A 27938-nucleotide genomic window follows, 5' to 3' on the forward strand; every position below is an offset into this window, starting at 1 on the left:
TGGGAGAGGAAGAAGCAGGCTCATAGCAGAGGAGCCTGATGTGGGGCTTGATCCCATAAGGCCAGGATCACGCCCTGAGCCGAAGGAAGACGCACAACCGCTGTGCCACCCAGGCGCCCCAGAAATTTCTGAATTTAAATATATAGCCCAGNGCAGGCTCATAGCAGAGGAGCCTGATGTGGGGCTTGATCCCATAACGCCAGGATCACGCCCTGAGCCGAAGGAAGACGCATAACCGCTGTGCCACCCAGGCGCCCCAGAAATTTCTGAATTTAAATATATAGCCCACACATCTCATCTGATCTCCAAACTTGAATATTCAACTGCCTACCTGACATATTTATTTGAATGTCTAATAGAGATCTCAAATTCTACATTTCCAAAGATGCAAACCAGGTCTTTACCTTCCTGATCCCCAAGGCTGCTCTATCTGTAGCATTCTATATTTCACTTGATGGCAAATCCATTCTTTCAGGAGCTCAAGCCAATCTCTTTGGAATCGCCTTTGATTCCTCTCAGATCCTTTAAGCAGTCAACCAGGAAATCCCACTAACTCTTCAAGCAGAATTCTACCACTTCTCACTACCTCCACTGTAAGATCCCTGGTCCTACTAATCATCATTAATTACTTTTACTACTGAAATAACCTCCTAAGTAGTCTTCCTGATTCTACGCCTGCCCCGAGCTACAACCACTTCTCAATACCCCAAGCAGAGGTACATTTTTGGAAAATAAGCCAGATCATGTTACTCCATTGTCTAAGAACCTCTCATAGTTTCCTATCTCATTCAAAGATAACTAATGAATCATTGATCACTTCATCAGAAACTAATGATATACTGTATGGTGGCTAACTTAACATAATACAAAAATTAAAACAAATTTTAAAAAGTCAAAGTACTTACAAATTTATGTTCTGTATAATCTGGTCCTTTGTTATGTTTCTGGAATACTTTCCCTTGACTTCACCTTCCCTTCTCTCTAACACACTTGTCCTTCTTTAGCTCTGATAAAACACCTAGACGGCTCTTATCCTAGGGTCATTGTCCTAGCTGTTCTCTGCTGAAATGCTCTACCCCAGACACACATGCTATTATCCTTCCTTCCTCCAAGTCCTTGCTCAAATGTCTATCCTAGACAACTTGTTTAATACTACCAGTTGTCCCTCCTTACCCTCTCTACCTCTTATTTTCTCCATTTCATATGTAACTTTCATTCTATTGTTTATGTATTAATTTTTTACTGATTATATGCATATTGTCAATATCCCTAGATATACTATAGGCTAAAGTAGGTTTTTTTTTTTCCTTGCCTGTTTTGTTCATTTTGGTATATCAAGTTCCTAGAACATAGTAGATAATACATTTTTGCTGAAGAAATTACAAAATAGAAGAAAACAAATCCCCATGTAGAGAGGGCCTGTCACCCATTGTAATAGGAGCTTCATATTCTGGTAACTAATTCTCCTTATCCTCCAAAAAGATTGGAATCATTATCTCCATTTTACAGAAAACTGAGGCTGCAAATGCAAAATATCTGTGCTTGTGGTCACACAGTAAGTAAAAGATATAAGGTTCAAGCCTTACTGTAAAACCCTTATGTAAAATTCTTTGCTTTTTCCTTGATATGATGCCATAGGCAATACGGAAATGAGCATGACTTACTGGATTCCTTCTGAAAGGATCTCTAAAATGCAATGAAAAATTGTTTGCAGTGGTCATTTTCAAATACTGAGCTTGATGAAGCTGTTTTAGTTAATGCTGGAAAGAACAATGGTTTTTTTTAAGCAGAATTCCAGGGCTCATGCATCGAAAAATTGTAAAATGACTTCTTACTCCTCCAATTTCTCAATTTTCATTAACTGATAAATTTGTTTATCCCACGAGAAGTCAAAATGTGATATATTTATAAACATAACACCATTTGTGCCAAGGAAAAATAAAATTGCTAAAAGGCCCTCTCTCAGTGGAACTTCTCAAAACAAGTCTCAAAGAGAACATAAGCCAGTTTTCATCTTGCCAGAAACCATGCAATGAAAAATGTGCACTGTATTCTTCACAGTGATAAATTTGTGGTCTGGCTAAAAACAATGTCCTCATGGTCAAAAACCACTCTAATATAACCAGACTGAAGAAAATAATGTGGTTTCATTGATTTCAGTTCTTGATAAATATAGCTTACCCAAAATAAATTATCACATTTCCCCCCAATAACATAAAACATTATAACACAGTGCCTACCACTACATTATCTAACCCACTTGGAAAATACTTCATAAAGAAATGGTATATTATATGAGTAATATGAAGCAGATAAATGTCTCCTACTTGCCACCTCTTAAAAATCACATTAAGTCAAGTGAAAAATTCTGAGAGCATATGTGCTGCCTTATACTTACAAACAATTTAAGACAATATAATACCATTTACTTGGGGCTGTATATATATATATATATATATATATATATATATATAAGATGAAATAGGCCTGGCTTTTCCACAGAAGAACATAAGACAATCTAATAAAACACACAGGCAATTTAGCAGATGTTGAGTCACTACTATTTTATGCATAGGCTTCTTTTTTTCCTCTTTTTTTCACTTCATAATTGTCATGCCACTCTTCAAGTTCCATGTTATTTTATATGGTCCTCGGTCTGATCCTTGAGATGTAGGCAGGAAGGTATTATTATCTTCCTTCCTAAAGCTTCTACTGAATTCCCATTTGAACTCTCAGCAGTAATTGCCAGAAATATTATAATTCCCTTATGACATTCTGTCATGAGGCTGTAGAGATAGGCCTCTGCACATCTAACTTCCGCTTTTCACTCTTTACATTTCTTCGGTTTTCCACATTTGTTCTTCTTCTCCTGTGGTTCCTTCATATGCTCTCCACGTCCAATCTTACCTCAGTTCTCTTCATTAAAAGTGCATGGAGTAATGGTGCCTACTTAGTAGAATGTTGGGTATTGAAGAAGATATAAATGCCTAGAAGAGTAGAGTCACAGAGCCTGAGTGTTTGACCAAGCCACCATTTTAAAGGAATAAATGCTTCTCTTTGTGTCACTGTGGTGTGGGCCAAGTGCCCTGAATGGAGTGGGTGCTTGCTAATGTGTGCTCAACTGAGAAGTGAGTGGCGTGCTCTAGTTGGGCTAGGTGAACATTTTTAATCTCTTTAATGGTAAAACGAGGAATTAATCTTGGCCCTTACGCATTTATATATGGGTGGGGTTTGTTCCTATATTTTCTTCTCATGGACTTCTTAGAGCATTTTAGTTAATAACATATATACCAGTGGCTCAATTAAGAAATACTTCAATATTATGACACTTAAAATTCAGGAATTAGTAGGCTTGGGAAGAGAAATGGGAGGTAAAATCCGCGGCAGAATATACATGTGATTTTGCTATCAGCCATAGGTAAGGTAATGTAAACCCCAGCCTTAGAACACTCTTCTTAAGTCTCCAAGGCCCAAACAAAACAAAACAAAACAAAACAAAACATCAAGACCATGTGACAGAGTCTGTGGGAAAAAAGAAGAAATACTGCGGGGCCTGCAAAAACTCCGAGTCATAAAGTCAGAAAGCCTCGGAACATTTCAATGGAAGACCAGCTACACAGGAGGAAAATGCCTTTTAGTATGCAGACTATTTGAAAAAAAAAAATTATAAGAGTCTGACTAAAACCAGAGGAAGGGGTCTGGCAAGCCATAATTTTAATAGAAAGATATAAATTAATTGTAAAACACTCATTAGAGCTGAAAATATCTACGTAAAATTTTGAGAGTCTGTTGGTTTTAAAGTGATGACTGTAGCGTTTTATTCCGGTAAAACACAAAAATAGTTTTGAGCCTTTTATAGACTCAGTCCCGGGAAATTGCTTCACTCATGCTTTTCAGGTAATCAGTCTTTAATTTCTCATATGTGAATTCTTCTCCAAGGGTTTCTCGAGATCAAAGCTCTCATTATAAGGAAGAGAAAGGAATGGAATTCTGCATTATTTCTGTTTCACGTGTAGGAAAATTGAGACATACATAGAGTAAAAGCCTCATATTCTCAGGAAATAGTTGTGTGCAAGCTGAAAATGAAGTGCCTGTCTCCTGATTCTTCAGCTGTCCCTCCTCTTAAATGTGAGCATGGATTCATTTACCTGTTTCACTCCCTGTTGTATGTCAAGCACAGTACAAAAACAAAGGCACGGCCTCCTGCTCTCAAATTGCTCACAGTCCACCAGGTAAGGCAGATGCTGCAAACTCACTATGAGCAGGACGGTTGTGTTATTATATGCAAAACAGTGGTGTGAGAAGGCCGGTGATAGGCCCAGGCCCAGAGGCTGACCACCTGGAAGGGACCTGTCCTTAGGGCTCAGGAGATCAGAAAAGCCATGCTCAGAGGATCTGGCAAATGAAAGAGGAAGGAGGAGTTAGCTAGTGAAGAGGGAGAGGGGAAAGGTAAAAATGGTACAAAGTGTTGCAGTCAGCACGTTTTACTACTGAAATTCCTACGCTCTGTTTTTCCTCTCTTCTTCATCTGCAGTATGACCAGAAGTCATATTTTTCAAAGCTTTTCCCTACAAATGTGCATCTGTGATAATCCTTCCCCTTAGCACCCTGCAGTACCATTAAACCATCCTTTATGCTTTAATTATGAAATAAATCTTTGCATACAATTTCAAACTCCCTTATAAATGTAACCAATAAAAAAAGAACAAAAATGAAAATTAAATAAAAGCTGCAGCCCCGAGTTGTCAGCAATCTGAGGGGATTTTATTAAGGTAATCTAAAATACAAATATTTAATAAACCATGAAGGGCATGATATAGGCTGGGTCCAGTCATAAATGGATGGCTGTGTGTCCCCTGTGTGGCAATGTTAGAAATATCCCACAATCAAACCTTGTTCTTGTGTCCTTGTGGGGATCTGGTGCCCATTCAAGAATACATCTACACTAGAAAACTTCAGGGACACAAAAGCAACAATCGGTGTCCCTGGCCCAGAAACTCAGGACATATGTGCCAGGATGAGGACAATGCTGATGAGTGTGAACCAATGAGATTTTCTCAGAAGGGCGCATGGCCTTTTGTTAGGATAACAAATATCAAATATGTATGCTACCACTGGCTCCTCCTTGCCCATGGGCAGACACTGTTAATCATTCATGATTCTCTTTCCTACTAAGTAGCCTCAAGACCTCTTTCAAAGGGGCACTTAATCAGTTTGCCTCTCCTGATACAGCATCAGTCAATCAACCAAAATCCCACAAGGTTTTAATCTCAGCCCCAGTAAGTTAGCATATCAAACCTTATACTATTGCTCTGTAAAACAGAATTAATGATACTTACCTTATTTATTTATTATGAAGATTACTAAAATATCTAGGATAACATCTGACATATAGTAGGCTCTCAATAAGTGTTAGTTTCCTCTTTTTTGTAACAGGGGCATAAGCAGGAATGAGGTAGCTTCCTATTGGGGCAGTTTCAGGTAAAACTTGCCCAACATTTTATATACAGACTAAATCAGGGAGTAATCATGGTATGTTTTGTTTTATGATAACGTAATGGTAAAAATCAATCAACTCTAGATAAGTCTTCCCCACTAAGGACTTTTTTTTCCTGGCCTAAAGTAAAATGTTTTAATTAACAGCCTTCTTGAGAAGGGTGACTCTGAATTTCATAGCTAGATGGCACTTGTTGAAGAATGACTTCTGTCTACTGCTTTTCTCTTTCCTCTAACCATGCTTCCCAGATCCAATGAATTACTCAGAGTTAGATTAATCAATCAATCATAAGACATTTATCATTGCCAAGTTAGTACCAGGAATATTTCTAATGTGAAACAGGTCACCTCTAGGCAGAAGTAGGTTTTTGAGGTACTTACTTAGTTTTGCTCTCTCTGGTTAACAGAATCTTTACTCTAAAATTCAGGTGTAATGTATTAAATTTAGACTTCTATCTATAATGGTAACTAAGAATTCTGTAACTTGGAACTTCTTAAAGGCAACAAAAAAGGTTCACTGAGAATGACTTGATCCATACACCAGGATGAAAATTATAAACTCTGATTGTATGGTGTATATATTAATTTGTGAGTTTCCATGTTAACATGAGCGAAGCACTGTGCTCAGTACCAGGGATCCATTTGTGAGCAAAAGAGACAAATTATCTAACATCAGAGTGTTATAGTCAAGGAAGGAGGATAGACCTTGACAACATAATCTCTCTCTCTCATACACACAAGATAGATGATGTTATAGTAAAGGCTACAAAGAAAAATAAGGTACCTAGATATCATGTGCGTGCGTGCACACACACACGCACGCACACATACATACATACATACACACACACACCACTTCCAATTCTTCTGCACCATGGAAATAATAAAGAAAAAAAATTTAGTTCAAGCTATGTGAAGAGATTATTTTCAGGGATATGGATAACGCAGAAAGAATTCTGAGTCTCCATTCCTCTGATATCTCAGCTCTACATCCTAGAAATCAAACTCTAGAGAAGTAAAAACAGGAGTAAAGACAGACAAATGGCTTATGGATGGAACAGCCTGAAAGCAAGCATGATGTTAGTCACCAGTCAACACCTTGTACTCTGGGCAGATCTATTGCTCACGTGTCGAAGGATAGTCCAGCAATGGCCCCATATCGGTTTTGTACACCTGAAATGGCCTGATCAGCAGCTGAGGACAGACATATCTGATTCTTGGAGATTTGCAGCAACCCTCCCTTCCTCCAAAAATATGGAACTTGTTAAGGAGTTCCTGTCTAGCTGACTTATAGAATATCAGATATCCATCCCCAGAATCTTTGACTCCTCATTCCTTCTGCCTTAACAGACACTTGGAACAGGACTTGAAAATGCAATGGTCTAGGAACTGTTAACTACAGGAATATTAATCCTTTAAGACTAATACCTGAACAATAAGTGTGACTACCAGTTATTAATGAGCAGTCATACAGTTTTTAGGTGTCCAGGAAATCAGTGGACCATCCATTCTCCCATTAGAGGTATGGAAAGCACATTGGTGGAATCACAAGATGAGTGTGGATAATATAGTTTTGGCAGTTCACTTTCCCTTAAAAAAAAACCCAAACTCTTTTATATTCAATATTTATCACTTCAAGCAATGAAAACATAGATTATACTAGAGAACAATAGAATAAGGATCAAGCATGAAAGAGGAGGAAAATGAGATATGGGTAACTACTGAAATAGATGTTATCAGAAAATAGGTCTTGTTTTTCTAGTCTGCTGATCACCTGCATATCTAGAAAGAACTGCAATGTTGTGTATCTTCTGTGAAATTCTAATAATGCTTGCTAGGAGGGAACTTCATTGGCATGATCAAGAGTCTTTAAAACATAACATATGCTAAATTGATTAAATTTATACTAAAACTATAAAATATATAAACTGTACTCTTAGTTAACCTCTGTATACCCTTTCAGTATGTACCAGTAACTTACCATTACACTAAGAAGGAAACAGGGAATAAAAAACAAACCAACATTAAGGAAGAAAATGCCCAGTAATTTACAGAAGGAAATAAAGAAGGGTTTAGGAAGAATAACAGGGCATTCAGATGTTTGTAAACCAATGCACACAGCAGAGGGAGTAGTCAATAAGAATTTAAATTTATATCATAATAAGATTAGCATTATTCCAAGATTTGGAAGACTATGTTCCATGATAGGAACACAGCAATGGAAAGAAACCACCTTGTTCAAAAGAAATAGATCTAATAGTAGTAAGGGAGGAAAGAAATAAGAGAAAGATGTACCACCAGAGGAGATATCTGCAAACCTGAAGCTCAAAATTTTGTGCCAGGCCTCTGGGCAAGGATTTTTTTTTTTAAATGAAAAGCTGTAGTGATATTGTTGGAGGAGGGTATGGTGAGCCATCCAGTTGACCACTTCCCTTTGGTTTCTGATATACTTCTTTCCTTCTAGCCGGTCTACCTTATGTCTTCCCTGACATATACTCTTCCTCTGCCATTTCTTAACATTGGTGCTAAGCCAGACTTCCAGGCTCTGCTCCCTATCTGTGAATTTCCTCATTAATTGTATTTATTTATATGTCTCTTATTTCCACCTATAAACAGGTAATTCCTAAAGCTATAACTTCCACCCTAATATCCATTCTAAACCTCTACTTCCACCTACTCAGTAACTCATAGATATTTCAAACACATGTCCAAATTGGAGCTAGATTTCATCTCCATAAAATGTGACCCTTCTCTTCCTACAGCCTTAGTTAGTGATATATATCGTCTTAGTTATTTTATTAGCATTGCTATCAACTTGGTTAGAAGCCCCTCTCCTGACACTTCTGTCTACCTCATGATTTCTTTCAATTCCACCTTGAAAATGTCTTTCCCAGCTCAAAGTTTTCTTCAGTACAATGTCTTAGTTTTGCCCCAACATCCCAGGACTACCCTCTTGTGATAGCCTTCTGACCAGTTTATTCACCTCCAGGCTCCACTTGCCATCCTGACTTCCTGCCTTTCCAATCTATCCTCCCCCACCACTAATCTTGGTTTTGAGACAATATAGTTTAGTCTTAAGTGCAGTGTGGGTGATCACACCTTGAAATTATCAAAAAAGGCACACTGGATAAGAAGTCAGTCTGATACCCAAAGGTTGGGCTCCCAACCAAGGACCAAGGATCAGTTGTATAGTCATTATCAAAATAAGATTCCTTTGTCCTGATTCAAAATGCACTATTTCAAAATCTCCTGAGTTAGACCCTTGGATTGTATTTTTGTAGATGCCGCAAGTGATTGTGATGCACATCCATTTTTGGAAACTCTAAGAACTTACCTAATTATGAGATTCAGTGATTATAACGCTCTAATCAGAATCCAATTTGCTATTCCAAGAGAATAGTTACAAAAGTATTTTGTGCAATGACAGCATCATTAAATTAAACATAAAGCCTTCTGAGTGGCTCACATTAAATGAAAAAACATACATTTGAATGTATAAATCCTGGTAAATTTGTGACAATAATCACATCACATTAGAGGCATGCTTCATGCACATTTCTTACAACAAATACATCTAATGGTGTGTTCTTTAGTTTCACACATGATGTTAATGTGTGACATAGAAGAGTTCAAAAATATATTTGGTGTAAAAATAGTAGTGAGTGCTATCATATGCAAAACATTTAGGATTAGGGTGCTAATTACATCTAGATAAAAGCAATTAAGATTTAGCAGAACAGCAGAGAAATAAGAGTAAAACGAAAGTCTTTAAAGTAAATATTTATACTTTTTTTTCAGTAGATTCTTTTTAACTAATGAAAGGATTCCCACTTCACGCGCCACATAACCTGTTTCCTATGTCAGTAAGTTACTGTGGACATTAGCAGCTCATGACCTATGAGCGGAAACAGGCCCAATTAGAATTAACTACAGTAGATAATAAATTTCCTTGTCACATCACTGTTCTAAATAAACAGTTATGGAAGAATAAAGGTAGGAATGATTGATTAATCCCTATTTTCCTATTGTAAAATAGTCTCTACAAGGAACAAATCTATAAATATGAAGTTAAACCCCATGATATACTAAAATCTCAGAGATTGAATTCCAACATATAAGACACATATGTGACACAGATGCCTAAAAATAAGGATACAACTATCTTCATTAGCAATGCGATATGCGTTTATTTGTAATTAATAACATGTAAAATAGCGGTCTCATATTTAGTCTCGGCCATCCACATTTTTTTAAGTTAAAAGCACCTTGTTTCAATATTAAATACACAGGAGTTTTTTTTATTTGCTTTCGTTTTGTTTTAGAGAGAGAGAGTGAGCAGGGGTAAAGGGGCAGAGAGAAAGCGAGAAAGAAAATCTTAAGCAGGCCCCATGCTTAGCTTGGAGCCTGACGAGGGGCTCTCAACCCTGAGATCATGAACTGAGCTGAAATCAAGAGTCAGACGCTTAACCGACTGGGTCACCAAGGTGCCTCTAAATACACAGGTTTTTAAAATAAGACTGCATTTTCCCATAGAAACAATTCTGTAAAGTGTGCTGAGGATCCTAGGCTAACTCACAAATCCCATTAAATCCATAATGAATTTAACAATATTACTAATGGTACTATTTAAAGTCTGAGATCTTGAAGAAAGAGACTGGCATGGCAGAAATAAGAGACAGAGAATATTTCCTTTCCTTTTTACAAGAGCTGCCCTTAGACATATTTTGAAAGAACTACATGCTTCTTTGCTATCATTACTTATTGTTGTCACCCCTACCTCCAAGTAATCTTTGGTATTCAAAGCCTCTTAGGACAACACCATTGATCATGGGATATGGGAATTTAATAGAAAAATTTTATACCTGTGTCAATTAGGATTTGGTTTGGCTGCATATATCAGGGGGAAAAGTAGCCTACACAAGGCAAATGAGATGTCCACAGTCTAGAGCTACTCTGTGATTCCATGGTTAACAGTGATTCTCTTCCAAAACTCAGAACACATTTTCTGTCCTTAAAATTACCTTAAATTTCAAGATAACTGCTGGAGCTCTAGCCATCATCTTTATATTCAAGGCAGGAGAAGGAGAAAGCCAAGAAGGGCAAAAAGGGTATTCTCCAAGATGAGTCATTTTTCTATAAGGAGTTCCCTGCTTACATCTTTCTGGTTAAAACCTAGTCACATAGCACATCTGACTGCAAAGGTTGCTGGAAAATGTAGTGTAGCAGCACCCTTTACCAGCCCCAAATGAAATTAGAGATCTGTTGCTGAGAATAAAGGGGAGAATGGATATTTGCAGGCAATTATTATCTCTGCCATGTTCCTCAAATCTCCAATGCTCCAGATTGTTTATCTTTTTTCCTGCTCACTCAATATGGTTTCTCTATTTCTATGTTTCTGTTAAATGTAAAAAATGATACTTTATACATACACACACACAGACACACAGACACACACACACACACACACACACACACACACAGAAATGACCCTTCTAGAGCCGTGGTTCTCAACTTTGGCTGTACGTTAAATCACTTGGAGTGTCTGTTAAAAATCCTGATGTCCAGACCAGTTAAATCAGAAACTCTGCCAGTGAGACCCAGCCACAGTATTTTTTTAAAAATGTCTCTGGGTGATTCCAGTGTGCAGTCAAGTTTGAGAACCATCATCCTAAAGAAATGTGAAAAAAAGGTGTGTAATCCAAATGATGCAAAGTTTTGTCATTTTTTCTGATGTGATGAAGTAATATAAAAACCTGCAAGCCATGAGTCAAGAATAATTTTTGGAGTGTTGGTACTTCCCACACAGATCAATTGTTTGCCTTTGGGGTCACTTTGCCTCTGCTACCCTCCCCCCCCTTTTTAAAGTATCTTCTCTAATATAACATTGGAACTATACAATTCTCTGAAAATCCTAACTTTTCTATACAGTGGATTCAAGGACAGCATAGATGGATCCAACGTTGGTCATCCTTGATGTCTTGACCTCTCAAGGAGACCCACATCCATTTAAACTATCTGTATTGTTTCAAGTAATTTTCAAATCTGTCCACACCTTTACCTCATCCCATATCCACACAGCAACCAAAGGAATGTTTAAAACAGATCTGACCATGTTCTTCCTCTCCTGTATATAGATCCTTCCAATGATTTCCTATTGGTCTAGGCCTCTCTGCCCTGCAAGATCCCTTCCTGCCTACCTCCCAGCCTTATCTAGGCCACTCATTGCACCTGTACAGTGACCTCCTTTCATGCCTCCAGTGCCCCCTAGGTCCTTCCTTACAATTAATCTCTGTGCGCCAAACCTACTGAATACCCAAACTAATCAAACCAACACTTCCACTTGCTCAATCCTGTTGAAGGAGGCTTGGATTGCTCCCACAGGCTGCATTAGGAACCAGGCTGTCCTTCTTAATGGCCCTTATCACAGTTGTAAGTAATTCTTTAGAAGCACTCCCTCCCCAGTTATTTCTTAGGAGATCAGGGAGCATGTTGTTTACCATTTTGTTTTCAGAACCTAGAACAGCTCCTATTGCAGAGTATGTGATACTATAAAGATACATATTTTATAAATGAATATATGAAGAACTGAGTAGCATAGGATACTGAGATTAGAAAGGCAGAGTGGAGTCAAAGTGAAAGTGTCATAAGCAGCTGCTTGTAACTTAGGCAGTTTACTTAGGTGACCCAAGTAAATGTTTCTTCCTTTTTTTTCCAATATGTGTCTGTGTCTTTGCAGGTTGTGACTTGATTCCAGTACAGTATCTTCGCTGGGGTGACCCTGAGCCTATTGCAGCTGTGGTGTTTGCTTGCCTCGGCCTGCTGGCCACCCTGTTTGTCACTGCAGTCTTCATCATTTACCGCGATACACCAGTAGTCAAATCCTCTAGCAGGGAACTCTGCTATATCATCCTGGCTGGCATCTGCCTGGGTTACTTATGTACCTTCTGCCTCATTGCAAAGCCTAAACAGATTTATTGCTACCTTCAGAGAATTGGTATTGGTCTTTCCCCAGCCATGAGCTACTCAGCCCTTGTAACCAAGACCAATCGTATTGCAAGGATCCTGGCCGGCAGCAAGAAGAAGATCTGTACCAAAAAGCCCAGATTCATGAGTGCCTGTGCCCAGCTTGTGATTGCTTTCATTCTCATATGCATTCAGTTGGGCATCATTGTTGCCCTCTTTATAATGGAGCCTCCTGATATAATGCATGACTACCCAAGCATTCGAGAAGTCTACCTGATCTGTAATACCACCAACCTAGGAGTTGTCACTCCTCTTGGATACAATGGTTTGCTGATTTTGAGCTGTACCTTCTATGCTTTCAAGACCAGAAATGTTCCAGCTAACTTCAACGAGGCCAAGTATATCGCCTTCACAATGTACACCACCTGCATTATATGGCTGGCCTTTGTGCCAATCTACTTTGGCAGCAACTACAAAATCATCACCATGTGTTTCTCAGTCAGTCTCAGTGCCACAGTGGCGCTAGGCTGCATGTTTGTGCCGAAGGTGTACATCATCCTGGCCAAACCAGAGAGAAATGTGCGCAGCGCCTTCACCACATCTACCGTGGTGCGCATGCACGTGGGGGATGGCAAGTCATCCTCAGCAGCCAGCAGATCCAGCAGCCTGGTCAACCTGTGGAAGAGGAGGGGCTCCTCTGGGGAAACCCTAAGGTAAAAGTTGTGGGGGGAAGTTGTGGGGCACTGGCCCCTATAGCTGAAGCAAAGGCATTTGCTTCCTGGGATCTTTTAAATGGGAAATAGCCGAGTGAATTAAACTCTGAGAGGCAGAGGGTTGGGAAAGGGGCCTTGGGCATTCTCATTGAATGGCTTTTATGGGGTTAATTGGATGTGGCCCCAGTTACTTATGCCAAAGCCAGAAACAGCGAAGTTGGAATAAAGAAAAAAAACAGAGTTTCAGCAAAAAGGAAATAAGGTCCAAAAGGGCAGGAAGAGCACAGTTAAGTCATTAAGCCAAGGCAAGGACCTCCAGGTCCTGAGGGGACGGAAATACATTATGGACCAAATTCTAATTCACCAGACCAGAGTAGAGAAGGTTATTCTTAACATAGAAGATTATGCTGAACACAGAGTGCCACGAGCCTTACATATCTGGCGGCGCTGTGTGCCTGACCTTTTCCAAGCCCAGAAGAGCTCTTGACTGCCCATCCCATAGATACATGTGAATGTAGACTCTATGTTTTAGTTCTTAATGGAAAACTTGAACTCTTTGGGAAATGTCTAAGTATTCAAAAGAGGCAAAAGTGCCCTTGCATATTATCTTCCACAACAATTAGCCAGTTTCCCATTTTCTCTGTTGCCCACAGTCCCATCCCACCCTTCAAGGTAGTATTTATGGGGCAGTTCCCATCTTAAAAGAATCTGGAGCCAACAGCCAATAATTCTCCCACCATGAGGGACTTCCTTATGTGATAAATACCTCCCAAGGCACTTCAGAAAGCAATGAGATCATTTTTTTTAGCCGATTGAGATCTGTTTCTTTAATAAACATCTAGAGAATACTGGTAGCATAGATTGCTATATTTCATGCTATCCTAGAGACATATGGTTCCTTAAAATCTGTTTAAATATGACAAACTTTAAAAACTTAAAGTGTAACCTATCATCCCATGGAGCTGCTCAGCTCAGACTTATGCTAGTGGTTAGACTGGCTAGTAACCACTTTCTCCTTCCCTGCTTCTCTGGGAAAGAGAAGACTGTGGCCTCTGTGGGTGGGATGATGTGAAATTAGTGCAACTAATAACTTTCCAAGATGGGAGCAATGAGATCATCTTATCAGTGGCTTGGGAACAAATTCGGAGGTATTAAAAAGGCTACATAGATTGTTCCTGGGAATAAGGACTCCCTCCATTTAAGAAGTACGTATCAAAAGAGCTAGTTAGGATATCATCTACTTACTCTACAGAGATTTTACAATTCTCCTAAAGTCTAGATAAATAAATGGAAGATAAACATCTTTTGAATGGAAGACAAATAGCTAAATATTATTGCCTGAACAATTCTCTTATGCTATAATTTAGCCTGCGTGGAAAGTCCCACCTTTCTATCAGCCCTAATTCTTCAAAGCCTGAATAATGGTGATGGTAAAGATACTGTGTCTTCTGAGGATTGAAAAGCACTTACAAGATACTTAATCACATAGCTTAATTCATTTGCATTATTAACTTGTATCCTTGCCTCTTTTATTTTGTTTTTTTCTAATTCCTGTATGCCTCTCATCTCTTTCCATGTACACTGAGCAAGCTATTTCACCAAATTGTAAATCTTGGGATGAACAACTGTGTCTTCTGATCTTCGATAAATGCTGGCAATGTCATGATCTACCCAGAAGGCCTTTCATCTATCTAAATTGCTAGAATATTTTCCATCTGCTTTCCTGACTCCTCTCTGGAATACTCTTTTTCTGAAACTTCTGCATGATCAGCCTTTTATTTTGTCTAAGAAGATTTATTTTTCAAACTTTTCTTTTACCAAACTCTCTCTTCAAATAAAATCTTCCAAGGCATTCTGATAGGTAAAACAAACAGGCTGCTAGAGGAATGGAATTGTGAACCTATGCCTAAGTGCCCCAAAAGCTCACCCAGGGCAGGCTCCTTAGACAGTGTGGAGCAATGGGGAAGAGCACTGGCTTTGTAGCCAGCTTCTCCTGAGTCTGAACCCTGGTACTGCCATTCGTTTTCTCTGAGCCTGAGTTTCTTTATCTGCCAAATTGAAATCATATCACCTACCTCAGAGGATTGTAAAGAGTGAAAAAAATAATATATGTGTAAAGGCCAGGTACGCAGAAGATACTTTACCGAAGGTACCAGAGTACAGAGCCAGGCAGCTCTGGGATTGAATACTGGGAGCATCACCTACCAGCTGTGGAACCGTGGGCAAATCATTTAACCTCCCTGTGCTGTGGTTTCCTTCTCTGATGAATGGAAATGATGAAACACAGCCTTCAAACAGGGTTGTGAGACTAAATAAGTAAATACATGTAAAGTATACGCCACGTAAGTGTGTGTTTGCTTTATTTTTAACGACATTAACAATTGTCAGCCTTCTTCCACCCCTGGAAGTCTCTGTGTCAGGAATGCAATCAGGATGATCCTATTAACAAAGAGAGCATCGTAAAAGACAATATAGGTCTATACACACATTGATTACACAGCCTGAGCTTTCTAGAGCATCTCCATTTTGACATGGTCTAGTTCCTTGCCAGATTGTAGAGCACACCCTTTGTCCTAATTTAGGCAAGGTGAGCTCCTTAGGAGTGGCTTCCAGTGCCTGGAGGTACCAAGAAGGGCACTTGACACATAGAAGACACTTAATAATCTTTGGGATATTTATTGAGCAAATAAATTTGGGAAGTAGGAATGTGGTGGGTATTTCTTGCTTGTGTTCAGGTGTGCATACTACTATCCCCTAGTGGTTCTCCTACCTTTCAAAACGTGAAGTCTACTGTGATCTCTATTACAAATAACCCCCGCACTCCCATGGTCCTCAGTTTCTGCTCAAGAATCAGTTCATCTATCCCATCGATTGATCTCATGCTTTGTTATAATTCTAACATGCCTCTAGTAACATTAAGTTACCATTTTCAACTATTTCTTCTCTACTTTAGGAAATAAGGGGCAAAATAAATAACACAATTTAGTGATAGTGCCAATAGGAAACAGAAATTCTCAGGATTTGGGGCAGTATTTTAACTTGTTTTTCCTACAGGGCCATGTAGTCCTTGATGACTGGATTTTGTAGTTTGGGTTTTAGAATATTGAAGATGATGAGGAGGAACATTTGGCACTTGTTGAGTTTCCTGTATGTAGACGTGGCAAATGCTGGTCTATGTGATGATGGTTGAGACAGGCTATGGTCGGATTATATAGTGACTTCTTTTTTGCTGGATCCTGCTTTTGATAAGGAGAAGAAAGGCCAGAAAAAGCTATAATATACTTGCATCACACACATCCCCTACCAGCCACCCCCTTTAGCTATAACCCTACAAAATAATTTAGATCCGAACTAAAATTATTTTCCTCTATGTCTCCCATGACCTCTCACACTAAGTATTTATTCTCTGTGATCCAACATCAAGATGTTCAGAATGTTAATATGGTATTTATCACATTGTAAGATATAACTGGTTATATATGGATTTATCTTCCCTTTTAGTTTATAAAGGCCAGTGTGTATCACATTATCTATCTCTAGGACTTAAATGATGGGGAGAGAAGTGAACTTGGATGCTTCTAATATTTTCATATTTTATTCTAAATTACCTTCAACAGTTGCACTTCTCAGGCTTGAATTCTGTAATATGCCAATGAGCCCATCTATTGGGATCTATAAGGGGCTTAAATAAGTTAACTTAAATCTCTGACTATTGGTCTTTGGAGAAGAGAGCCGCTATGCTAGGCCCAACCTGGTTCTGCTTTCTTCCCTCTGTTACATAGAGAGGCAGGCTACTATAAACCCAGACTGGATCTAGGCCCTGTTTGAAAAGGCCTATGCATATCCCTTCTACATCTCATGGCAGACAAGAGCTCCATTTTAAAGATGACACTAATTGCATACTTTAGAATGAAAGTAATACCTCACAAGGTTATAGTGACTCAAAAGTTAGGACATAGTCTTTGGAGCAGTGGATGTAGAGACAGTAGATGCAAATACAACAAACTAGTGTATAGTTCTGGCTTTGGAGCCACACCTGGATTCAAATCTAGCAGTGTGAATTTGAACAAGGTACGCCAAGTCTATTTCCCCACTGTAAAATGGTAGATAATGATCCATGTTGTGAGAGTGAATGAAGTGATATGTGTTAAATGCTTACTATTAGTGCATAGAAAGCACTCAATAAATGGTAGATAAATCTTTAGAAATGTGTTCAGCTGCCAAATAAGAGAAAGCCTGATTTTCAGAGATTTATACGATTTGTATGAGTTTCACTTCCCTCGTATTACAAGAAACATGTAGACAGACAGCTCCTGTTGGTCTTCCAATACTCAGTGGGTGCCAAAGCCAACATCTCCCCTGCTCTCCGGGTCTTTTTTTTTTTTTTTTAAGATTGTATTTATTTAAGAGAGAGAGTGAGTGAGAGAGAGAGAGAGCGCACAAGCCGGGGTGAGAGGCAGAGGGAGAGGGAGAAGCTGACCAGGGAGGCTGACATGGGACTTGATCTCAGGACCCTGGGATCATGACCTGAGCTGAAGGCAGACACTTAACCAACAGAGCCACCCAGGCCCCCTCTCTGGGCCTTTTTACTCATGGTTGCACAATGGCTCCATGTGTTACATACTTTCATTAGGGAAAACAGTGGTCTTCTCAGGATCCCATAACTGCCTTTCTATCTCTTTGGCCAAAACTGTCTCATGTAGTTACCCCTAGCTGCAAGAGAGTAGAAAAAAGTGTACATTTATCTTTTACATCTTCTATAATGGAAACTGAGAGGGAGAAGGGGGTTTCAAGTGCTTATTGCATAAGCCCATAGTGTCTGCCGTAGAAAGTGATAGTACCTAGTAGTGGCAGTGGTAATAGTAATGGTAGGAGAATTACCTAGTGGTCACAATATATTAAAAGGAGAAGCAATAATCTTCTCCCTTTTCCAAATGGGGAATGTGAGGACCAGTGTGTTAGAACACTCTTACAGTTTTGTGACCAGTTACATACAACTCTCAACTCAGGCCTTAGTTCATTGGCCTTAGAGCTGAGCCTTCCCCAGAATGTATTCTTCAGAGAGCTAGTCTCACAAATTGTTCCCTTTAAAAAAAAAAGTATTTGGTCAAAGAAGCTTGAAAACACTCTTGACTATTCCTTTAGAATAGTGTGACTGTGTTTAGGGATAAACACCGAACACCGAGAAGTTTTGCAGTGAAGAAACCAATCATTCATTCGTTCATTCTTTTCAATCATTTCTCAAGCTTGCTTAACACAGGACTATTATTTTCAAGTAACTCTCTTAACTTTCTGGAGCACTGATACTACAAAGGGGACTCACAATGGAAAATATCATCATCGCCAAAGAGAAGATGTGTTTCTGGGAGACTATCTTCAGTGAGAAGGGGGACAGAAAGAGCCAATTTCCACCTCTGGTCATGAAGAGAGAACCACTGTTGTTTTCTGAGCACCTAAGGGAAAAATAGAGCCAATGCTAAGAGATCTAAAAGTTTTCTGGGAAGTAAAACAGTCTCACCCTAGAGCACCAAAAAGAAAAGTGCCCAGAGTCAGTCATTCAATTCACTGAAATAGCAAAGGGAGATTTTTATTTAAACGGGAGTGAGTCACTATAGATTTTTTTATATAGAAACATACTATTTATGCCATCAATGTATAGAGGTCCCTGTGATTAACATTTTGGTTCTAGACACTAATTTTCCAGCACGACATGGTGCAGCATCAAATCATTGTCAAGCAGATAATGCCATGCTTCCGTGTAAGGCCTTCACTTCAGCTGCAAATTGACAAATGAACACAAAACCAGTTCTGACCTAAATAAAGCACTGAATGTGATGAGTCTAAAGTTCTGGTTCTACAAGATTCAGAATTTCCAGGGTCGTGGGGCTAAGGTTCTCATACGCAGTGAGCACTTCATGGCTAAATGGATGACGGAGGCTGTAGTTCAGATCATGCATCTTCTCAGAAGGTAAAAGACTCCATGCGGATTCTCCTCAAGCGGCAGAAACGTTAGCATTGCCTCCACCTTAATTTTAGAAACTATCATTTGCCGCTTTTGTTTTAATTAACTAATTAACTTTGCTTCCATTGTCACAAGAGTCCAGTCAGACTACCTGCTAAAGCAACCACTAGCCCTTTCATGTCCATTGCCCAGATTATAGCTGGCCTGGAAAATTGGTTCCCTTGTGTGAATGCCAACATACCCCAACTATGTTCAGAGCTTTGATGACTTCCATATGTTCAGATGTCATTAAGGAGTTATTAGTCTATATGAAGGGACATTGGTGTATCTCTTTCTCTTTAGAAGCCCCTGCCTCTTCCTTCTATCTTTCCAGGTTGTTTTTCTCTTCCGGGGCCCAGCTTCCCTGCTGAAACCTTATCGGATTAAACTGTCTCACAGATTTTCCCTCATCTGGACTCCCAGAACATTTAGCACACATTCCTCACACCTTCTCCATTTATTATTTATACAAACAGAACTGAACATTGTCAGGCACTGTGGTAGGCCCTAGGGACCTGGTGGGGGGGCTGTTTTGTGTAGACATGCGATATTTTCACAACTATGCAATGCTGTCTTAAAAGTACTTCTGTCTTCCTCAGCGCCTAGCACCATACGTGACACACAGCAGCGCCCAGTGATAGACGTTGATTCAGGTAGGCAGCAGCTCTTAGGGCTCACACTGCCATTACACGGAGTAGAACCACTCACTTTGTTGACTTCATTACCCAGATTTTATCTGATAATACTTGGTTTGAAAAATATAAGAAAAAATACTTCCTGCTACAAGTAAACTTTTTGTTTTTAATCAAGCTTCCACTGAGTGCCTGTTCTGTGCCAAGTAGATTCTGGGGATACAGAGATAAGTAAGAAACAGTCTTTGAGGAGCCCTCAGTCTCCCGAAATAGAACTGGAAAGAGGTTAAGTTCAATAAAGTGATAGAGTGCTGTGATAGGAGTCTACAGGGGAACAGAGGGGCCCAGAGTTAGAAGCAGCAAATTCTACATGCGGAGAATTAGAAAAACTGCCCAAAGGATCCAATTCAAACAATAGATACTATTTAAATACTTTATACCTGCTTAACTGTCCTCAGGGCTTCACCAGTGAGGATGGGATAGAGCCAAACTTCCTTCCCCTTCAATGCCAGGAAAGGCCCTTGATGGCGTGAGCCCTCCTCCGGCCAGCCTGGCATCTAGTCACTCCCTGCTTGACTTTCCATTCAGACCCACTCAATTTTCTTGCTTTTCAGGCCTCTATCAATGCAGTTAATTTGTTAAAAAATACACGGGACCCACCACCCTCAACTCTTACTCGGCTAAATCACACTCATCTTTGATACCGCTTCTACTGCCAAGCCTGCCCTGGTTCTCTGAGACCATATTAGGTTCCACCCTTTATGATCCAAACGAGCCATGTGCTTCTCCCTCTCACACATCTATCATCCTGTGTTATAATTCCATGTTTACCTGTAAGACTCCCTTAAATGCATGCACATGCATGCATGTGAGCAGACACACATATTCACATATTACCGTGTGAACCGACTAAGCACAGGGTCCATGTCTTCATTTTTTCTGGACCTTTGGAATGCAGCGCAGTGCCAGGCATGTGGTTTGCACTCAAAAATGTTTGTTGAATAAATGGATAGATGGGTGGATATACGAATAATGACGTGTGAACAGCACTGGCATTTGACAGTGAACACAAAGAAGGGTGGAGGACAGTGAATACTTATATTCATTAAGCACTTGGTGATGGATGGGCCTGGTGCTGCTCAAAACAAAACCCTTCTGTGGATTAACTCTTTTAATCCTCAAAACAATCCTCATCTTACAGATAAGGCAACTGAGCTAAGCAGAGGGTAACTTACTTGCTCAAATCCATAAACACAGTCAGTAGAAGAGGCAGGCTTCCAATAAAGACAGGCTGGCTTCAGGACCCATGCAGATAACCATTCTACAATGGTCCCCATTCCAGCTCTTCATATTTTGTAGCCTGAACTGAGAAAAACTGAGACTGAATGGGTACGAAATGTGACTTGCCCCCAGGAGTTTCCCTGAAAACTGTTCCCTGGATCTTTACAGAACTGTACTTTCTTGCCACGGTCATTCCTTCAGCTGAGCCTGATTTGACTGGTGTTTTCTCTCAGAAGCCTCTGAGGTAAAATTTGAACTTGAAAGGGCTACCCAATATCTCTTCTATTTAATGGTGATTTTTAACTATATAGATTTTGTTTTTGCGGAAAAAAATCTGACTTGTTTTTACTATTTATCATATTTATTGTACTTATTAATATGAGCATTTTATTGTAATTAGGAATTATGAGGATTTATACTAATTTCCTACATAATTCTTTTTGTGTTTTCTGGTATGCCTAACCTCTGATAAAATCTCATGAAATAGACAAGGAATCCTAGCGTTTCCCACCTTGACCCAGTGCAGTGTAATTCCAGCCAGCTTTTTTAGAGTAATCACTGTATCCTCAGTACATTGCTGAATTCTAGGATTATAAAGACAAATAAGACACAAACTGTGCCTTTAAGAGCAGCTCATGGAATAGTGGGGGAGACCAAACCATATACAAATCATTAATTTTTGTAGTATATGACATGATAAAGGAGACCATGCAGAAGGAAGTCAGGCTAAAAAGGACACTGTCCAATCTGGAGTTTTCGGGAAGGCTTCCTGGAAGGCTGACACCTGCATTGAATCCCAAAGAATGAAAGATGACATGAACCAGGTAAACATCATGGGGTACAGAGTTTGAGGGAAAATATGAACAACAGCCCAGAGGTATGACCCAACACAGTGTGGGCAGGGAATTGCAGCGTGTCAAATGTGTGTGGGCAGGATTCAGGGAACGGACTGAAGAGGCTTAGCCTGAGGAGGGGGCTGCCATCTGCCCACCTTCCAGCTCCCTCAAATTCCTTTCAATAACCTCTTCAGTTTATCATCAAATTCCTCATAGTCGTGGCCACTTCCTAACAGCAGCGTGATGCCTCCCCAGCTATCCCCAACCAAAACTTATGTGTCCTTACCCTTCCTCTCTGCTAGAGAACAAGTGAATTCATTTGTGCTTTTCCAATAATGATCCTTAATAACCTGCTTCATCGTCTGTGCGGTAAACACTTTCCAAGCAACTACCTGATTGCAGAGATTGCACTGAGTACTTTTATATGTATTATCTATCTATACTTTTATATGTATTATCTATCTATCTATCTATCTATCTATCTATCTATCTATGTATCTATCATCTATCTTCACACAGTATTTTATAATAGAAAGTATCACCCCCTCCACAGAAAAGAAAAAAAAAATAACTGAGACAGGTAGAGGTTAAGCAAGCTTTATTTAGTGCATAGTTTATAAGTAGTAAATTTGGGATTCAAACCCAGGTCTATATGTTCTTATAGCCCTTTTTTATTTTAATATTGCCTTTCTGATGGATTCATTTTCATATATATATATATATATATATATATATATATATTCATTCCATCTTATCATTGATAAATAAAGTCACTGTGAATGTATTTCTGCCAAGTAAAATACTAGTACTTTGATTCTAATTTTTACTCCCAGAGAAATGACCCTAAAGGTGATTTGGGGGGGGGGGTGGCACATAGGCAAATCAGTCAGGGTGACATCATGGAATAAGATAGCCTGTCGGTGTCAATCCTGTTATAACTTGGCAGACATACTGTGGTGTAGGAAGTGAGCCTAGTCAGCAAAGGTAAGGATTCTAATCCTGGCTCTGCCACTCACAGCTGGGACTTGAGACGAAGCCCTGAATTCTCAGAACTGCTAGAAAATGAGGATGATACTATGCATCACACTGTGTATTACGCTTACAGGATCATTGTGAGCGTCATACAGAGCATGTCCCACAGGCCGGGTTCAGGAGATGTGAGTTTCCTGTTTCCTAATCATGGGGTCATCTCAGTTCCCGTCCACCCAATATATAGCTCTGGTGACCTAATATGGGGTTCCATGACATCAATCTTCAGTAAATTTACTGAAATGGAAATATTTGACTTTGGGAACCTGGTCTGAATTACCAGTAAATCATGGCTGCATCCTGGGGGCCGATGGTCCCCTAAATTTCCATTATATTCTTAGGTAGAAGGTTACAGAGTTTCTGTGACAGTGCTTTTTCAGAAGTCAGGCTTTTCCTCAGAGTTTAAAGGTGATTTTCTAAGTGTTAGCCACTTTTCTCATTCCCCTTGTGGTTTTGGCAGTGCGTTTATATTTCTTCATGAAAAAAGTATTTTGAATTTTAATTTGGCCCAGATGGATCCATTTTACTTAATGTTTGGAAACTAAGGGATGAATCACTTGGTCAATTTTATACATCAAATGATATGAAGTTCTCTTTGGGAAGGCAAGTGCATCCTCACATTGTTCATTTATGTTTAGCCAAAAAAAAAGAAAAAGAAAGAAAGAGTCACAACATCCTTCCTGTGTGCAAGCTTGCTGCCTGGCCTTGTTCTCAGGCTTTACGACTACACACTCCGGATGGTAGAAGCTGCCAGAGAATGTGACTCTCCCTTTGCTGAGTTAGAATGGCATAGCCAAAATGCAAACTAACTGTTTTCTTTAATTCATGTGGCTTTTTTAATTGGAGAAAAAAAACACAGAGAGACCATGACTTGGTCAACAAACAGACCTGTCACTGCCCTTGCTTGTTCTTCTAAAACGAATGGTAACTAAAACAAAGTGCGGTAACCCTGATGATACTCCCAGAGAAGGTAAAGATCATTGTAATCAGGATCTGCTAAGCAACTCCCAGTCATGTGTGAGACACTGTACTATGTGTATTACACATGAGTAACTTCTAGAATAAAACTCCCCAACTCCAGAGTTTCTGATGCAGCAGGTCTGGGGTGGGGCCAGAGAGTCTGCATTTCTAGCAAGCTCCTAGGTAATAATATTCATATTGATGAATGTGCGGTGACATAGGATCACATGTTGAAAACCACAGACTTACATACTCTAGTTAACAATAACCATGTGAATTAGACATTATTTTTTAAAAGATTTTACTTATTTGAGAGAGAAGAGAGAGCACGTGCAAGTTCGGGGAGGAGCAGAGGGAGAGGGACAAGCAGACTCCATGCTGAGCACAGAGCTTGACGTGGGGCTGTATCTCACGGCCCTGAGATCATGACCTGAGCCAAAACCAAGAGTTGGATGCTCAACCAACTGAGCCACCCAGGTGCCCTGTGAGTTAGACATTATTATTATTCTCTGTTCTAAAGGTGAGAAAACTTAAGTGCAGAGAGGTTTAGTGATTTGTCCAAGATGGCACAGCTCATAAGGGATGCAAGTGGGATTCAAACCCAAGTCTAAACACTATGTTTTTTCCCCACAATAACATGACTGACAAGCCTTCAAGAGGATATATTAAGTGGGTAATTGTTCCTCCTTCCTGTTTGCCCCATATTAGGACTTTTACTCTGTGGACTCAAACTCTAAGGCATCACCTGCCCACTTGGGCATAAGGTAATAACGCTGATATTGCCAGAGGCTTGCTATTGGTTGGGTTATTAGGCATACTTTCCACACTCTCCATTCATAAACTCCACAGCAGTCTCAGAGAGGACTCTAAAATGTACACCTACTTTCTCCCTAAGTGACTGAAGGGCATACACTTTTACCTCACTGCAGCCAGTGTCCAGACAGGAGATCAGCTGCCATTCCCCTATACTCAGGTCCAAACCAGCAATGGCATCAGTGCAAAATGGGAGGGTGTGTTTAACTAATGGAGGAGTGGGAAAGGCCTTGGGATATAAATTGGCTAGAATTTCAGTGTATGGTCACCATATAATATTGCCATAAAAAGAAAAGTAAAACCAAACCAGCAAAGACACTTTCTTCAGTTTTAGATGGCATGGGCAGAACAAGGGAGGTAATGGAGTAGTATAATATTAACATGGATGTCCTCTGTGGGAGGCAGAGTAATGACCCTCAAACATGGTAACATTTCATTCCCTGGAACCTGTGAATATGTCACCTTCCATGGCAAAAGGGACTTTGTGGATGCTATTATGTTAAGGATCTTGAGAAGAGATTATCCCGGATTATTCAGGTGGAACCAAGGTCGTCACAAGGGTTGTTATAACAGGAAGGCAGGGATATCAGAGTCAGAGAGAGATTTGAAGATGTTACATTGTAAACTCTGGAGCTCAACTAAAGGATTCTACTCTGAACATAATACTCCCTAAAAGATATCTTGGCTCAGGCAGAGAGAGAGGAGAATTGGTCTCCTCCATACAAAATTCTGGTGAGGTTCCATGACATTCTATGAGGGTTTACTGTGGTCATATGTGTCACATGCACACACACACATTCTACCAGAAATTCCTGAGGACAAGAACATTTTCTTATTTATTCCTAGGTTGGCTCTGCGTAGGAGCTCAATAAATTGCTATTGTAATATAGGTAATACAAGAGGTAAAAAGGAGATCAAGCCCTACTGATTCGTCCTACTTATGTTCCTCAAAGGATAATAGAAGGTTCCCACTGTTCTCCGTGCCATCTCAACTATCTTCTATGATATTTCTGTTCATTTCAGTCTGGTTCCCACCAGTGTCTTGGTCAGAAACTAAAGACAGCAGAGCCCACTTGACCCATTGGTGGGAGTCAGGCACTCCTGAGAGTGTGTTCTGACTCAGTCAGACATATTATTACCTTGAGGGAGAAAAAAGGCACGGTAGGAGCATCTGAGGGAAATAAGAGGGAATTTGAGTTCAGGGTGAACCGTGGATGCTTCTCTCAGGGACTATCTAGCCATGGGGTACAGCCAAGAGTGCAGCCCATTGCTAAGAATGGACCAGGGCAAAAGTAGACATTTCTCCTCCATGCACAGATCTAGTGGCTGCCAGGACAGCAAAATGAGAACCTAATGTTCCAGCCCAAATGGACCAGCAAGCACTTCTCCCTTTTGTTGTTTAATAATAATGTAAGAAAAAATTGATCTCAGCATCCACTGATAATGGAAGTCTAACTTTAGGACTTCTTTTAATCTGAAAGATATTTGAAATGTCTGATGATACTTGAGAAAAACGAGCAAATTGAGCTCGGTGAAGAACTTACTAAGACACATTAGCAGAATGTTAATATGCTGAACTGGGGCTAAGCAGAGGCAGACTTCTGATGTCTTGCCTGTCTTTTTCACCTTCAAACTCCAAATCCCTGCATCAAAGCACATGTTATCTAATTTCCCCTTGGACATTTCTAGAGGCTTTCCTTTAATTGTATTCACTGTGCAGACACTGCTTTGTGACTCCATCTCCAGGGAGAACAGTGCCAGACAGACAGCAAGTCAAGAGCTGAAAGAAGACAGCCTTTAACTCCAGGGCATTTCTAACCATCCTCAGTGGTGCTAGTGAAGAACCGGGCGCGGTGTGTCAATTGTTTACGGACTCTCCCCTTCTNTAACTCCAGGGCATTTCTAACCATCCTCAGTGGTGCTAGTGAAGAACCGGGCGCGGTGTGTCAATTGTTTACAGACTCTCCCCTTCTTTCTTTCTTTTTTTTTTTTAATGTTTTTTTATTATATTATGTTAGTCACCATACAGTACATCCCTGGTTTTTTATGTAAAGTTCGATGATTCATTAGTTGCGTATAACACCCAGTGCACCATGCAATAAGTGCCCTCCTTAATACCCATCACCAGCCTATCCCATTCCCCCACCCCCTCCCCTCTGAAACCCTCAGTTTGTTTCCCAGAGTCCATAGTCTCTCATGCTTCATTCCCCTTCTTTCTTTTCCTTGCCCCCACACCCCTCCATGCCCACCCCGAGCAGCAGTGGACCAGTCCCTCTTCTGGCCACTAGGTGGCAGGCGGGGTTCTCTGGGCAGCTCCATGGGGAGAGAGCATTTCACTGAACTTGTGCCAAAACGATGCAGGACTGCCACTGTGGGCTTGTACAGAGAGCTTGATGGGAGCAGCTGGAGGCAAAGTTTTGTAGAAAGCAGTGCGAACAGTAGGTGTGCTGATTCCCAGATGTACTGACTGAAGAATATTCCTAATACAAACTTGTTGGTTTTCTTGTCATCACTGATAACACATTTCCATACCTATAAAAATGGTGTGATATATAAAAGCTGAAAAAAAAATCAGCATTACTTCCTAGAATAGTGATGCTAGATTTTAAAAACATACATATTATTGTCATATGCTGTAGAGGAGCCTTGCCTAAATATTTTCTTGCCACACACTTTGCCACCACAAATGCCTTTTGAATTCAATTGATCATGCTTCCAGTGCTTATTCTTCGGGAATCAAACCAATTTCTATCAAGATCTTTGATTTATTGGGGATGCAACAAGTGCCCATGCATACTATGTATGTAATCCAATTCACTTCTTTTTTTAAATTTTAATTCCAGTATAATTGACATAGAGTATTATGTTAGTTTCAGGTGTACAATATAGCGATTAAACAGTTCTGTACATTATGCAGTGCCCATCATGAAAAGTGTACTTTTAATGCCCTTCACCTATTTCATCCATCCCCAACCCACCTCCATCTGTTAACCACCAGTTTGTTCTCTATGGTTAAGAGTTGGGGGGGCGTTGTTTGTTCATTTGTCTCTTTTTTTTCTTTGTTCATTTGTTTTGTTTCTTAAATTCCACATGAATGAAATCATATGGTATTTGTCTCTCTCTGACTTATTTCACTTAGCACTATGTCTTCTAGATCCAACCATGTTGTTGCAAATGGCAAGATTTCCTTCTTTTTTAATGACTAAGTGATATA

The 27938-nt window shown here is 39.9% G+C and overlaps 1 protein-coding gene across 1 annotated transcript in view; it reads left to right on the plus strand.

Moving 5' to 3' along the window:
• The window catches only part of GRM5 (glutamate metabotropic receptor 5), a 522903-nt gene that overhangs the window by 454119 nt on the left and 40846 nt on the right, over positions 1–27938 (plus strand). Inside the window, 1 exon segment of the mRNA XM_034666172.1 lies at positions 12233–13172. Coding sequence (XP_034522063.1) covers positions 12233–13172 — 940 coding nt within the window.

Source organism: Ailuropoda melanoleuca, chromosome 8, assembly GCF_002007445.2.
Source record: "Ailuropoda melanoleuca isolate Jingjing chromosome 8, ASM200744v2, whole genome shotgun sequence".
Classification (NCBI taxonomy): Eukaryota; Metazoa; Chordata; class Mammalia; order Carnivora; family Ursidae; genus Ailuropoda; species Ailuropoda melanoleuca.